Below are 13,682 nucleotides of genomic sequence, written 5' to 3'. Positions count from 1 at the left end.
AAAAAAAAAAAAAAAATAATGATATATGAAAACGAAATGCCAAAAATGAACACAAAACTTGACTTCTAAGGGTTGTTTTTTTTTTTTTTTTTTTTTTTTTTTTTTTTTTTTTTTTAATAATGTAAATGTAAGTATTATATCTTTGTTGGTGTGAGTTGTATAAAAAAAAATCAATTTATTATTATTTTTTTTAATATAAAAAGCAGGATAAAATAAAAAATGAGTTTATATTACTTTTTTCCCTTTATGTTAAAACAATCTCACATAAAGTGTGAGCGAGATCAAATTTTGAGAGTGGGAGCGGGAGAACTACAAAATTAAGTCATAAGTAATGAAAATTAGAATAAGGGTGCGTTAGCAACGTAAGAGCGACATCTGTTAAAAAAGATGGTGTGACTTAAAGAACAATAGAAAAAATAGATAATTAATATCCATCATTTTATATATGTATGTGTGTATATATATTATATAACAAAATCTCTGTAGTCCCATAATTTTGAAACTATTAAATATTAACATTTGCTTTCAACAAAAAAAAAAAAAAAGAAAAAAAAGAAAAAAAAAAGAAGTGAGTATTCAGGTAGTCAATTATTTCTTTGGCTTCATGGAAACGTTGTTCGTAATTGATTTTATCAAACATTATTTTTTTCCATTTTTTTGATGGTAGTTTCAACCAAGATTATATATATATATATATATATTTGTTTTTCTACAAATATACATATTTTATATACACGCGCACACACATACCATATATACACATATGTGATATGTATGATTATATATATACGTACATACACACATAGTATATAATATATATTAATTGAGAAATTACCAACTCTACCGGTCCCTCACCTATTCTTATGTTTTTTTAATCACCCCCCATTATTTTTCTGTCCATCGTTCCTTTTTTGGTTTTTCTCATCTCTGAAGGAGATTGATTGATGTTCACTCACAGTTTAGAGACACCACACCATCCTCTACCTCACCTGAACAAGAAGAACTAGTCCACACACACTCATATTCTGAGATTTCAAGACCCAAATCTACTTCTTTGAACCATTCTTTTTAGAATTATTCCAATCAAAACGGCTCGTACAAACTCTCTTTCTTCTTCTTCTCTCTCTATATATTTATATATACAGAATTTGAAATGCAGCGAAGTCTGCGATTTTTCTGGGTATTTGAACCGGTCGGAGAATCGCCGTCGATTTGATGGAATCGATGTTACTGTTGTTCTCATTGTACGTATCATTTGATGGAGTTGAGGATTCGGTGTACTCGATTTGTTGTTCCTTCGAAATCGAGGTTTCGCACTAAGCTTCAATTAGCTCTTCTTCTTTATGAGGTAAACTCTTTTAGTCTTCGATTTTGTTTTCATGCCAAATTTGTTGGAATTTGGGATTTAGGGTTTTAGTTTATCTTCTCTATTTGTTTCTTCCAATGCTTGGGAAGGAGGAGTTGGGAGCAATGGAATGTTGTGCGCCATTTGGTTGCTGAGAAATTGGGAGGAAAATGAAAGAAAATATGGAGTCTTAAGACTGACACTCTGACCCTTAACATGTTCCCAAATTTTTGAACGTTTTTCCCCTGGTAACCAAACTGAGGAGGGTTAGGGCTGATTTGTGGTACGAGTTATGTATGGGTTTAAGATCTCTATATTTTTGGTTATTTCCTTTTCAGTTCACTTTTTTCTTTCCAATTTTTTTTTTTTTTTTTTTTTTTTTTTTTTCATAATTGTTGCAATATGTTCCCTTCCCTGTTTTTGGTATTTCTTTAATGCAACTGTCCATAAATATCTTTAGGAGGCAAATTTGTGACAAAAACATCTCTCTCTCGAAAAATTCTCTTCTTTTCCTTTTTGTCGAGTTCAGATTTTATCCTTTATATGCATATATACATGTAGATGGATTTAGGTTTTAGTTTAGCTAATGTTGGTTCTTGAAATTGCTGGGTTGGAGTAATTTGGGTCAACCATGTGGCAAATAGATGATTTTTCTAGTTTTCATCGAGCTCAATAAGGTTATGGGATTCAAAGATTGCTTTTTTGGTTCGGTATGAAACAGTATGACTATAATCTATACAGATCTGTTGGTGTTCTTAGTAAAAAAATTCATATGCAACAACATTTTTTAATACGCATTGATACTTTAACTGGATTTTGGTTTGTTCTTATTGTAACTTGTTGTCATACGGATCAGGGAAGACAATAATTGCTTATTTGGCTGGTACTTCTGTTCATCCCCTCTCCCCTCTTCTCTTTCAGATTATATTGATATTTGTGTGGTTTGAGGCTGCTTATGCAAAATCTCAAGAACACCAGTTGCGATTGCAAGGTGCGGAAAAGGGTGGAGATAATATTATATCACATTCCTGTATTCATGATCAGATACTGGAACAACGGAAGCGACCTGGTCGCAAGGTGTATTCTGTTACCCCACAGGTTTATGAGGGGTCTGCTACCTTGAGACCCCTTCACCGCAAGGGAAGGGCATTGCTTGAAATTTCCAAATTTGCGGAACCACAAAAGGATGCAAAGCATCCTATTAGGATTTATTTAAATTATGACGCTGTCGGTCACTCGGCTGATAGAGACTGTCGAAATATTGGCGACATTGTGAAGGCAAGTGTTATCAATAAATTGGTGACTTTTGGTCTGTACATGGGTCATAGCTGTGAAATTAATATTGGATTTGTGCCTTTTGTTTCGGTGATCCAGCTTGGGGAGCCTCCTGTGAGTTCTTTTCCTCGAATGCCTTATTGCAATCCTCATAGTGATCCTCCAATTTATGGTGACTGCTGGTACAACTGTACTTTGGATGATATATCTGGTGAGGACAAAAGGATTCGCCTTCGGAAGGTATTATTTTTTTCTACTTCATTTTCTCCCTCTTTTAAACTGCTTTCTGCAGTCTTGTGAGGCCATCATGCTTAACACACAAATATGATATTTTATGTTATATTGACATTTTTAGAACAAGGTTTATTGCCATTTAAGTGAAGGATATGGTGCAAATTATTTCACGTGACATCGTTGGATATATATATTTGTTTGTGGATGACCATTAATTTTATTTAATGCTTGTCTCTGAGCATTTTAGTTCTATCTTTTCTGATACTATAAAATCTCAATATTCATGAAGATTGTGTTTTGCATGTATTCTACCAGATCTTTTTATTTATTTATTTATGTGCAAGATACTAATTTATGGAAGCAAAAAATCATAGGCTCTAGAGCAAACAGCTGAATGGTTCAGAAGAGCCTTAGCTGTTGAGCCTGTAAAAGGAAACTTGCAGTTGAGTGGATATTCTGCATGTGGACAAGATGGAGGAGTACAGCTTCCACGGGAATATGTAGAAGGTAAACAATGTTGCAGTAGATGTATGTTCATCTCCTCGTCATTTGCTTGTCACTATTTGGGCGAATTGTGGCTTTTCTAGGTAGTCTTGTGCTTAAAAACCAACCATTGGCTATTTACTTGTTCTTCTGTCTTCCTAGAGGGTGTTGCTGATGCAGACTTAGTTCTTTTGGTAACTACAAGACCCACAACAGGCAACACGCTTGCATGGGCAGTGGCATGTGAACGTGATCAATGGGGTCGCGCAATTGCTGGTAATTTTCACCAGCAATTCTTATTGTGGAGCACCATTGTACACTGTCATAGCCTGAATGAATAACTAATGGTACTGTTTCATATGCAGGACATGTTAATGTTGCCCCTCGCCACTTGACTGCAGAAGCAGAAACCTTGCTTTCGGCTACACTCATACATGAGGTGAGTCATCTTTTAATTATGTAAACAATAGAAGTACAAAGTATTTAATTTTTTCTTTTCTTTTTGATTAGCTAGTTTGGCCTTGCCCAGGTTATGCATGTTCTGGGATTTGATCCCCATGCCTTTGCGCATTTTCGAGATGAGAGGAAAAGAAGACGTGGCCAGGTAAATATTAATATATTATAATGTGAGATCTGCAATCTGAACAATGAGACATAAATTTCTTGATAATAACAAGAAGCCATTCTTTCTTTTTTCAAAATTTTCTGCAAATGTGATTTTTTCTGCAGCTAGTCTCAGCTAAGCAAAGGGATCTTTGATTATAGAACTGAGAAGTCCTTCATCCATACATATTCCTTGATTTCTGAAATAATTCCTAGACCTAGATGATTAGTGAAGAAGAATTTGACCATGAAGCAACCATTCAAACATCCAATATTGTGGATAGTATTGATTTATGAGTTAAAAGTTCTCTGCGCTGTATTTCAGTGCTTGCCTAAGATTAGTCCCAGATAACCATATATTGTAACAGCAATGGTTCAAAACTGTTATGTATCATACTTAATTTATTCTTTTCTTTTCTTTCTTTTTTAAATGAAATTGCTGCCTTAGAAGCTATAAAAATGCTATTTTCTCTTGCTGATTATAGTTATTTATCATCTACCATTATTTATTTCAAAAGATGGAATTTATAACTCTGTAATATCATGCTGCAGCTTGCCCACCCAGCATGCATGTTGATTCTATATCCTTAATCTGGACCTCCAGTGGATATGCCACCCCTTATGCTGTGACCATGAGCCCTGTGTAAAGGAGTGTTTGGGGAAAACCATTCTTTAAATAGATTCATGGACCTATTGTGCATAAAGTTGATTTTCATTCACAAGAATGAGCTGTATAACTATATCAGGCTCTTCAAAAAGGCACTTTATGGTGAGGGCAGTCCAGGTGGACTTTTTCAGATAATGAAGTAAAGCAAAACTATTTGTAGGACACACTTTCTTTTCAGAAATACTGTATTATTCGAGTAGTTTTAATCTGTGGAGCCTATGGCAGTTTGCAATTATTTTATTTTGGCCTAAACACCATCTGCTTTTTTATGGCTCTACTCATTTTCTGCAGAAGAGTAACCTCCATTAAGAATTTACTATCATGCATGTATAGTGGACCTCAGTTGTACTTGGTTCTATTTTTAGGTTACTGAACAAGTCGTGGATGAGAGGCTTGGACGGATGATAACACGTGTGGTGCTTCCCCGTGTTGTCATGCATTCACGTCATCACTACGGGGTACTTCATTACTTCTGAATTTTGTGGGATTCATTTTTATGAAAAATGAACATTTTTTTCTTTTCTTTTTTGTGACAAGAATCCAACATGTTGATAAGTGTGAACTGACAGGCATTTTCTGAGAATTTCACTGGTTTAGAGCTAGAAGATGGGGGAGGGCGTGGCACATCAGGTTGTTTATCATTTTTCTAATTCCTATATTCCAAATCTATATTTTTAATATTTTTCTATTGTTTTTGGGCATTAATATTTGTATTAGCTGCTATGGAAATCATCATTTAAGTGTTAAGCTTCTATTTCATAACCATTATTAGTGCTTGGTAAAATGCTTGTTGGAGAGACCAGGTTATATGTTGTGAAGTTACATGCAGAAGTAGGAATATCTGGAGAAATTTTATTTTTGGAAACTAAGTAAAATTATAAACATATACTTATCTTTGAAAGCAAGAATTTGAGTGTGAATGTTATAGTTTTTAGCACTCCTATAATCAATATGCTGTTCATCACTTACCGCAGGATCCCACTGGGAGAAAAGGCTTCTGATGAATGAGATTATGACGGGCTCTGTGGATACGAGATCAGTAGTTTCAAAAATGACACTGGCTTTATTAGAGGATAGTGGGTGGTACCAAGCTAATTATAGTATGGCAGACCGGCTTGATTGGGGCCGCAACCAAGGAACTGAATTTGTTACCTCCCCTTGCAACTTCTGGAAGGGGGCATACCATTGCAATACAACACAACTATCAGGCTGTACTTATAACAGGGAGGCAGAGGGTTACTGCCCGATTGTAAGTTATAGTGGAGACCTTCCTCAATGGGCTCGCTATTTTCCCCAGGCTAACAAAGGTGTGTTTTTGAGCTTTCATTTCCCATCTTTGTTCCCTCTATATGTGTGTGGATCAATCAGTGTAAACCATGTTGTTTCTGTCCCATCTCTTTGTTCCCATTTAGTTATCTTACTGATCATATGATCATGCATTTGGAAAATAATTGTGCTGTTATATCTAACTAAATTTCAGATTCAACTGACATGAATTGTAGAAACAAATTGCTCTGCATCATATATCAAGGTTTATACCCCCTTTGCCCCCTCATTGATCTGTATTGGCACACATGCATCATTGAGATATATTGGTATCTTGTTAATGAGCTATATCTCAGATGTCACTGAGACCAGGCTTTCTTTACTTGAGTGACAAGTGTTCATTTTGGTTCTGATTTCTTAAAAAAATTCAAAACACCAGCAAGACTTCCGTATTCTCAATTTTTTAAGTTCCAAAATTATTTTTGTTACTGTTTTCCTATGATAATTCTATCAAAGGCATATGAAATCAGAATAATATGAGATATTGGGAGGGCTCATCATGCCTTGTCATATATAGCAAAGATTGTAACTGTATATGGATGAAGGATAAAGATTCTTCAACCATATCTTTTGTCTAGACTTCCATTAGTTTATATTTTCATGTCATCCTATGAGTTGGCTCACTAATGAAGAAAATCTGTTGTTGGAAAGGTTTTACTTTGACCTCTTCATAAATCCCAAATTTTGATACACATATTGTTCTAATACATATGTGAATGTATCCATGTAGCAGAAATGCGAATGTTAAGAGGGATGTTAGGAATAACTAGGAAAGATAAAATTAATAATTAAAGGATTAGGGAGAAATTAAGTGTGGAGCCTATTGGCGATAAATAAAGGAGAGTAGACTTTGGTGGTATGGACACATTCAATGTTGACCTATAAATATGCAAGTGAGGAGAGGAAGATTGATTTTCATATAAGGTAAAAGACAAAGAGGTCGACCAAAATAAACATGGAATGAAGTGATAAAAAATGATCTAAAAAAATTAAATCTAGTAGGAAAAATTAAGGCAAGGATGATGATGACGACGACAAATGCGAGTCAACATTATAGAATTACCATTAGCGTTAGATGAATGTTTTGACATGAGCATTAAGTATGACTTTCCATTGACTTCTATTCTTGGTCATTGCAGGTGGGCAGTCATCATTGGCTGATTATTGCACTTATTATGTGGCGTATTCTGATGGATCATGTACAGACACTAATAGTGCAAGGGCACCTGACAGAATGTTGGGTGAAGTACGAGGAAGTAGCTCAAGGTGAGATCTGATCATGGAACCTCAGATTCACAGAATTGAATTTTATAGCTTGATTGATTATTATTTCTGTTTATATATATAGGTGTATGGCCTCATCTTTGGTACGTACTGGGTTTGTACGGGGTTCAATGACGCAAGGAAATGGTTGTTATCAACACAGATGCATAAACAACTCACTAGAGGTATAACTTGGAAAATTAATGTGTGCTTTATTTTAATTGAATGGTTTTGTTGATTATATGCATATAGGTCAGACCCTGGAATGCCTGTGACAAATGTGCATGTGTGAACTCATTTGTGCTGAAACACGGAACATATACAGTAATAAAAAAAAAAGTAAGGAAATATCAATTTCTAGATTACCTCAAGGAAAAACGGACTATACTGCCTAATTTGTAACTATTTTCCCTAGGAGAATGCTAGCCTTGCTATCCGCTTAGGGACCATGATGTTAAAATTATCTTTGTGAATAATCTTTAGATTATGAAAATATTCTCGAGTCTTGATCAAGCAGACTTCGACTGAACTTTGTTCATTATTAGAACCAGCAAGGTTTTCAGTGGTTCACCTTTGAACATAATCTGTCCTTTTTTGCTGCAATGCTCTCAATGTAATTGTGAACATATCTTTTTAGGTTGCTGTGGATGGCATTTGGAAAGCATGTCCTGAAGCTGGTGGACCAGTTCAGTTTCCCAGCTTCAATGGTAAATCTGCCATTCTATCTGACCTTCCTAATGCCAATCTCTGTTTGTATATATTGCTGTCCTCAAGTTTTGTAATGTTTTAAACTGTAGGTGAGCTGATCTGCCCGGCTTACCACGAACTTTGTAGCACAGGCCCTGTTCCTGTTTCTGGACGATGCCCTAGTTCTTGTAATTTCAATGGAGACTGCGTTGATGGAAGCTGTCATTGCTTTCTAGGGTTTCATGGTCACGATTGTAGTAAAAGTGAGCACTTTATACTTCTTTCCTCATTGACATAGTGCTGTATGTCTAGAGGAATTACACTTTTCCTGGGGTGTCTTCGTTAATTTGGTGTTTTTCCTTTGAGATTTTGATGAAAATTTTCTTTGCAGGATCCTGCCCTAGCAATTGTAATGGACATGGCCAGTGCCTTCAAAATGGTCTTTGTGAATGTAACAAAGGGTATACTGGCATTGACTGCTCTACTGGTAATGTGATGTCTTTTAGAAAAGCTATTACAGTTTGCTTCTTTTCTCCTCTGGTTAATTATGGTGAAAATATTTTACCAACTATTGTAACCTTCAAATGTTTAATTTTAAAGGAATATATAAATAAGTTTTATTCATCAGAACAGTCATTTATGTTTATAAATGGCAAGAGAAGGATCAACATAGCGGATCATTCCCTGAAATTATCTGTAGGTCAAATTTCAGCATGATTTATAGGCATGGCTGACTCAAGAGTTGTAATTACCAATTTGCATGTACATAAACAGACAACACGCACACTCAATCGCACAAATAAAACTTGCCTCCATAGAGAGGTTTTTGGCTTGCTGTTTGATGCATTGAGAGTTCTTTTCTCCTTCCACCATTACGAGGTTCCTTGTTTTTCTCTATATAACATTGTGCTTCCGTGTGATATGCAGCTGTTTGTGACGAACAATGCAGCCTTCATGGTGGGGTCTGTGATAATGGAGTCTGCGAGTTCCGTTGCTCTGACTACGCTGGCTACACATGCCAGAACAGCTCCATGCTCCTCTCCAGTCTCTCAGTTTGCAAAGATGTGCTAAACAGTGATGTGTCTGGGCAACATTGTGCTCCTAGTGAATTAAGTATATTGCAGCAGCTAGAGGAAGTTGTCGTGAAGCCCAACTATCGCAGACTGTTACCAGGTGGTGCTCGGAAGTTTATTAATCTCTTTAGAGGCAGCTACTGTGATGTAGCTGCTAAGCAGCTAGCATGCTGGGTAAGTTCATCTTTTACACCGTCACTTATCAAAAAAAAAAAAAAAAAAAAGTTCATCTTTTACACTGTTCACATTAAACGTTCAAATTAACCATATTAGTTTATTGTGTTTTTCCACTTTTGCCCTTTCCTCTCTAATATTAGAGTCATAAATATGAATCACAATAGAGTGAGTACCTACAGTCTATGAAGCGTGGATATAGATGAGGGTGCAGTACGATACAGAAATAGAGATATGACAAATCTCAGAAAAATAGACACAGGCATGGTAGGGATAAAATAATATAACCATAATATTTTTTAAAATTGTATTGGAATCCCATTTTTTTAAAAAACTACCCCGTTGTGTCTCGAAAGTGTCCCATCCGTGTCCAGAAAAGTAGTCATGTCGGACATGTGTCCATTTGTGTCATGCGTGTCTCTGTCGTACACGTGTCCTACACAGCCACGACACCCCTTAGAGGAGGAAATTTTTTTGAGCCTAAAATCTACAAACTAGGGTCTCAGGTCCTCTCTTGTTAGGGCATCTCTTGTTTATCTAGTAACCACCTTGGTAAGCAACATCACAATATGAAGCTCAAGCCCTCCACGCCTCCCAAAATGAAGAAAACTATAATTTCTATTACTAGATTCTTGTGTTCCATTAGAATGATTGCATCACTCTTTCATGCTCTAATATTAGCCCATTGGTTGGGCACAAAGGGGAGTAGACTGTAGTTACCTACTAGTATAATGTCCTACATGGGGACTCTTTCAAAATATGCAGTCCAATACCGTAGAACCAAAACAGTACTAAATTAGAGATAGACCAAGTTAGTCAACCTTTGGAAAAGGCACCATCTGCATTGTTTTACCAATTTAGAAAGTCAAGCTCGTGCATAAATTTCAAGTTGAATTGGTTAATCTTTTTGATGTTTTGAGCAACGCTAAGTTTTGATGCATTGGAATCATGTGAAGTGTAAAGGTATGCATTTTTTCCGTTTTAGTACCACAACCCTTCAAAAATTCTATGCAATGGAAATACCATACAAGTTGGAAATTAGTGGAAATTCGGTAATGTGTAAAAATCTTTGGAGTCTGCTTCTTTAGTATATGTGGATCCGTTGCATTCTGGTGTTAAATAAAGCTAATGCTCAAGCTTGTTTAATCGCATGAAGAGGAATGACCGTGGCAAAACCTACTTAAACCATGCTTGAACAGTAGCAGTTGACCTTGAGTAACATTCAAGCTTGGAAGTTTAATTTGGCCCAGTTTGAATGTAATATGACTTATGGATGTGCATTATATTGTATGGCACTTGAATTGTCATTTAAGTTTTACAGGTGAAATTTACTATTTTGAATGAAATTTTCATTATTTTCATTAATCTGCTTGAACCAGATCTCGATCCAAAAGTGTGACAAGGATGGGGACAATAGGCTCCGGGTGTGCCATTCTGCATGTCATTCATACAACTTAGCATGTGGAGCGTCGCTTGACTGCTCAGACCAAACCCTTTTTAGCAATGAGGATGAGGGTGAGGGCCAGTGCACAGGCTCTAGCGAGATGGAAGTGCCATGGTTTTGATTGCGGCGCAGCTTCCTTTGTAGTGACAATTCCTCTATTGAGGAATCCTGTAAAATATAGGTAGCTTTAATTTTCCCCTTATGGCCTTGTAATTTTTCTAGCTTCTTTTTTCCTTTCTTTTTTATTTGGGTAGGAAAAAATGGCTTGTGTTGTTAGAAGTAGGGCGGTTGTTCCCCAGCCCAACGGTCATTTAAATATGATTGGGTGGGGAATGTTTTTACTGAGATTGGTCTCTCCAAAATGGAAGTCCAAATGTAGAGAAAATGAAAATGTATGGGATAAAGAAAAAGGGAAAAAAAAAAAAGAAAAAAAAAGAAGAAGAAATTGAAAGGGAGTAAAGGGTTTGTTTTGTGGCCTAAGGCCCCGAAAGAATGAGGAAAATCCTCTTACCATTGTGTTCATAATTTTGATTCTCGCTTTCAATTTTATGATTCGGTGTTTATATGAAATCATTATGCGATGTTAATTTTGCTGTTTATCGATCTGAGTAGCTGCGATTAGCAAGTGGTCAAAGTGACAATAAGATGGCCTTTGTGCAAGGAGTTTCACTATCTTATGTTTTTATTTTCATATTTTGGTAGATAATGTTCGTTATTTGTAACTTGAATGGGATGATTATCCTCCAAAAGAAAAGTGTTGGAATTCAGAAATCAGCTATAATAAATGGAACATTACCTAATTTACAGTGTATAGGTTGGGAGGTCAGTAGGGAAATGATGTCTTTCAGAGAAAGCAAGCACTTGTGATGATTTCTAAACTTGTAGAAAAAAGAAATAAATCAACTGTAATGCATGGTCCTTTGTATCTCTGGTATGCTTCAAAATGAGAAATAATCCAAACGTATGATATTTCGCTAGCCTAAACCCTAAAACCCCAGTAGCACTTGAAGTGTTTTACCTTTAAACAGTAGCACTGATATGCATTACATAACAATTTAAAGGTTGCGTAAATTTCAATTACCTTTTCTTAGGTTTGTCAATATCTTACATACACCTCTTACCTCTTCTAATGTTGTGGTTTATGTAACAGATTCTCTTTCTATTATTGTTACTACATGCGACAGAGATAAACATGATATGCTGATGTCACTAACACAAAATGAATAAAAAGTCAATTTTCCCCTTCTAATATATGAATAATAGCACACATTCTATGAGCAAAATCGTAAAATAACTTAGCAATGTTGCCATTATTATTATTATTTTTTCATGACAAGAATGTTAGGGGTTAGTGGTTAGAAGGGAGGGGGAGGATGCAAGGCTCAAACACGGGGAGTAACTTAACCACTCAGGTAACATGACACTTGTCTAATGTTGACAAATTAGACCGTCATTATTTTTAGGGAGGTATGTAAAATTATGAAATTAATAGATGATTTTTGTGATTGACGAACTTTGGGTGATGCTTGATAAGAGCTCATTTGTAATTACTATTATTAATTTTGGAAAGTAGTTGCGAACACGGGATCAAATTGTGAAAAAATTGAACCATATCAACCCATCCAATTCAAAAACATGAAATCAAATATCAATTCATCCAATTCAAAAACATGAAATCAAATATCAATTCATCCAATTTGGTCCGGTTCAATATCTTTTGAATGGTTCAAATTTTATGTCGAGTGAGGTATTTACTTTTCTAAAAAAATTATTTACCTTCAATCAGTACATGTATCTATGCTTGCAATTGTAAGTTCAATTATAAACTTCGAGGTCATCTGAGGCCTCTGAGGATGAATCTTAGAGTAACGATAAAGTTTTTTCATTGTGATTTAGAGGTGACTAGTTCTATATCTGAGCCTCCCAAATTCTATAATGGTGGAACCTTGTTAACTAGATTAATCTTTTTCTTCAATTTTATTTTTTATTATTATTATTTTTTAAAATTGTACAAGGAGGAAAGATAGTTTTGGGTCATTTTGATATTTGATGGTTAACTAAGAAAATATATATATATATATATATATATATATATATATATATATTTGATGGTCTTTTTCAGGCAATCTTAATTGGATGTTGTGGTTGGACTGGTTATTTAATTAAGCAATGTACCTTAAGATAGTAGGGGATGTAGTCATTTTTAATTCATGCTTGCAGGACTGGATTGTAGTACACTGTACACATACATTTCTTACTCTAGTATCATAGTATATCGTACACCCCACTTGCTAAATTGAGAAGCTTAACGTTGGAAAGCAATGGAGTTCATCTCAGGCAAGCTATTACTTTGAGTGCGTGTGCGCGCGCGCGTGAGAGAGAGAGAGAGAGAGAGAGGAGTTGCTTCAAAGAAATTGCAAACACATAGCACACTCAGCCCCACTAAAGCTCAACGTCAGAGGAAGCGTAGGGAGAGAGAAATGGTGAGGAAGGATAGAGAGAAAACATTAAAGGTAAGAGGTAAATATATACATATATACACATATATATATATATAAGGTAACGTTGAAACACTTTATATTATGAGATTAGTAGTATAAATAATCTTTAAATATTTTTGGAAGAGTGAAAAGGTGAAATGAGTATTACAATACTAATTTATGTCAGAATTTTAATTGAGAAATATTTCTGTACAATGTGAAAAGAATAAGGGTGTTTTGTGCACACTTTTTCAAATAAATGGTAAACATATTACGCGTAATATACATTAGAGGTGTTTTTTTACGCTTATTCCAAAAATAAATAAGTGAATTTCGAATAACAATTCTTAGGTGATTAATTAACTCGAAATTCCTTAGATTTACAAACATGTTAATTATTAAACTTTCTCTCTGCAACAACCCCTTCGTCCCCTCCTTTTTTCTCCCTTCCATGGGAGTGGGGAGGTGACATTTTTGCCTCCCACAGTTTCAATAAATTTGGTGTGTGCCAATAAGTTCACTTTGTGGGTGTTTTTCACGTCATTTTTGCTTTTGTTCGACTAGATCTGCTTATGTTTAGTTTGTTTCCGACTAATATAAATGGATGTGCTATTTTCTCTCTGACTAG

General features: G+C 35.3%; 1 protein-coding gene across 1 annotated transcript; it reads left to right on the top strand.

Annotated features, from left to right (window-relative positions):
* Positions 1–848: 848 nt before the first annotated feature.
* LOC132280198 (uncharacterized) lies at positions 849–11,173 on the top strand. The gene is made up of 17 exons (XM_059782368.1): positions 849–1,348; positions 2,267–2,623; positions 2,720–2,860; positions 3,229–3,361; positions 3,500–3,613; positions 3,703–3,776; positions 3,867–3,941; positions 4,973–5,065; positions 5,177–5,237; positions 5,582–5,914; positions 7,073–7,199; positions 7,282–7,381; positions 7,834–7,903; positions 7,994–8,146; positions 8,275–8,370; positions 8,811–9,130; positions 10,510–11,173. Exons 1-17 carry the CDS (start codon positions 1,259–1,261, stop codon positions 10,693–10,695), a joined length of 2,523 nt encoding a protein of 840 aa, XP_059638351.1. The 5' UTR covers positions 849–1,258; the 3' UTR covers positions 10,696–11,173.
* The last annotated feature ends 2,509 nt before the right edge of the window (positions 11,174–13,682 follow it).

This window comes from Cornus florida, unplaced genomic scaffold (genome assembly GCF_030987335.1).
Source record: "Cornus florida cultivar Cherokee Brave unplaced genomic scaffold, ASM3098733v1 CherokeeBrave_3.0.0_Hap2_Chr10, whole genome shotgun sequence".
Classification (NCBI taxonomy): domain Eukaryota; kingdom Viridiplantae; phylum Streptophyta; class Magnoliopsida; order Cornales; family Cornaceae; genus Cornus; species Cornus florida.
This window is presented reverse-complemented; position numbering and strand designations above follow the sequence as displayed.

Excerpts from the sequence above, each read along its gene's own strand:
- LOC132280198 (XM_059782368.1), top strand. The coding sequence starts at position 1,259 with ATGGAGTTGAGGATTCGGTGTACTCGATTTGTTGTTCCTTCGAAATCG. Across the intron at positions 5,915-7,072 it reads TTTTCCCCAGGCTAACAAAG|GTGGGCAGTCATCATTGGCT; the intron begins GTGTGTTTTTGA and ends TGGTCATTGCAG. Across the intron at positions 7,904-7,993 it reads TCAGTTTCCCAGCTTCAATG|GTGAGCTGATCTGCCCGGCT; the intron begins GTAAATCTGCCA and ends TTTAAACTGTAG.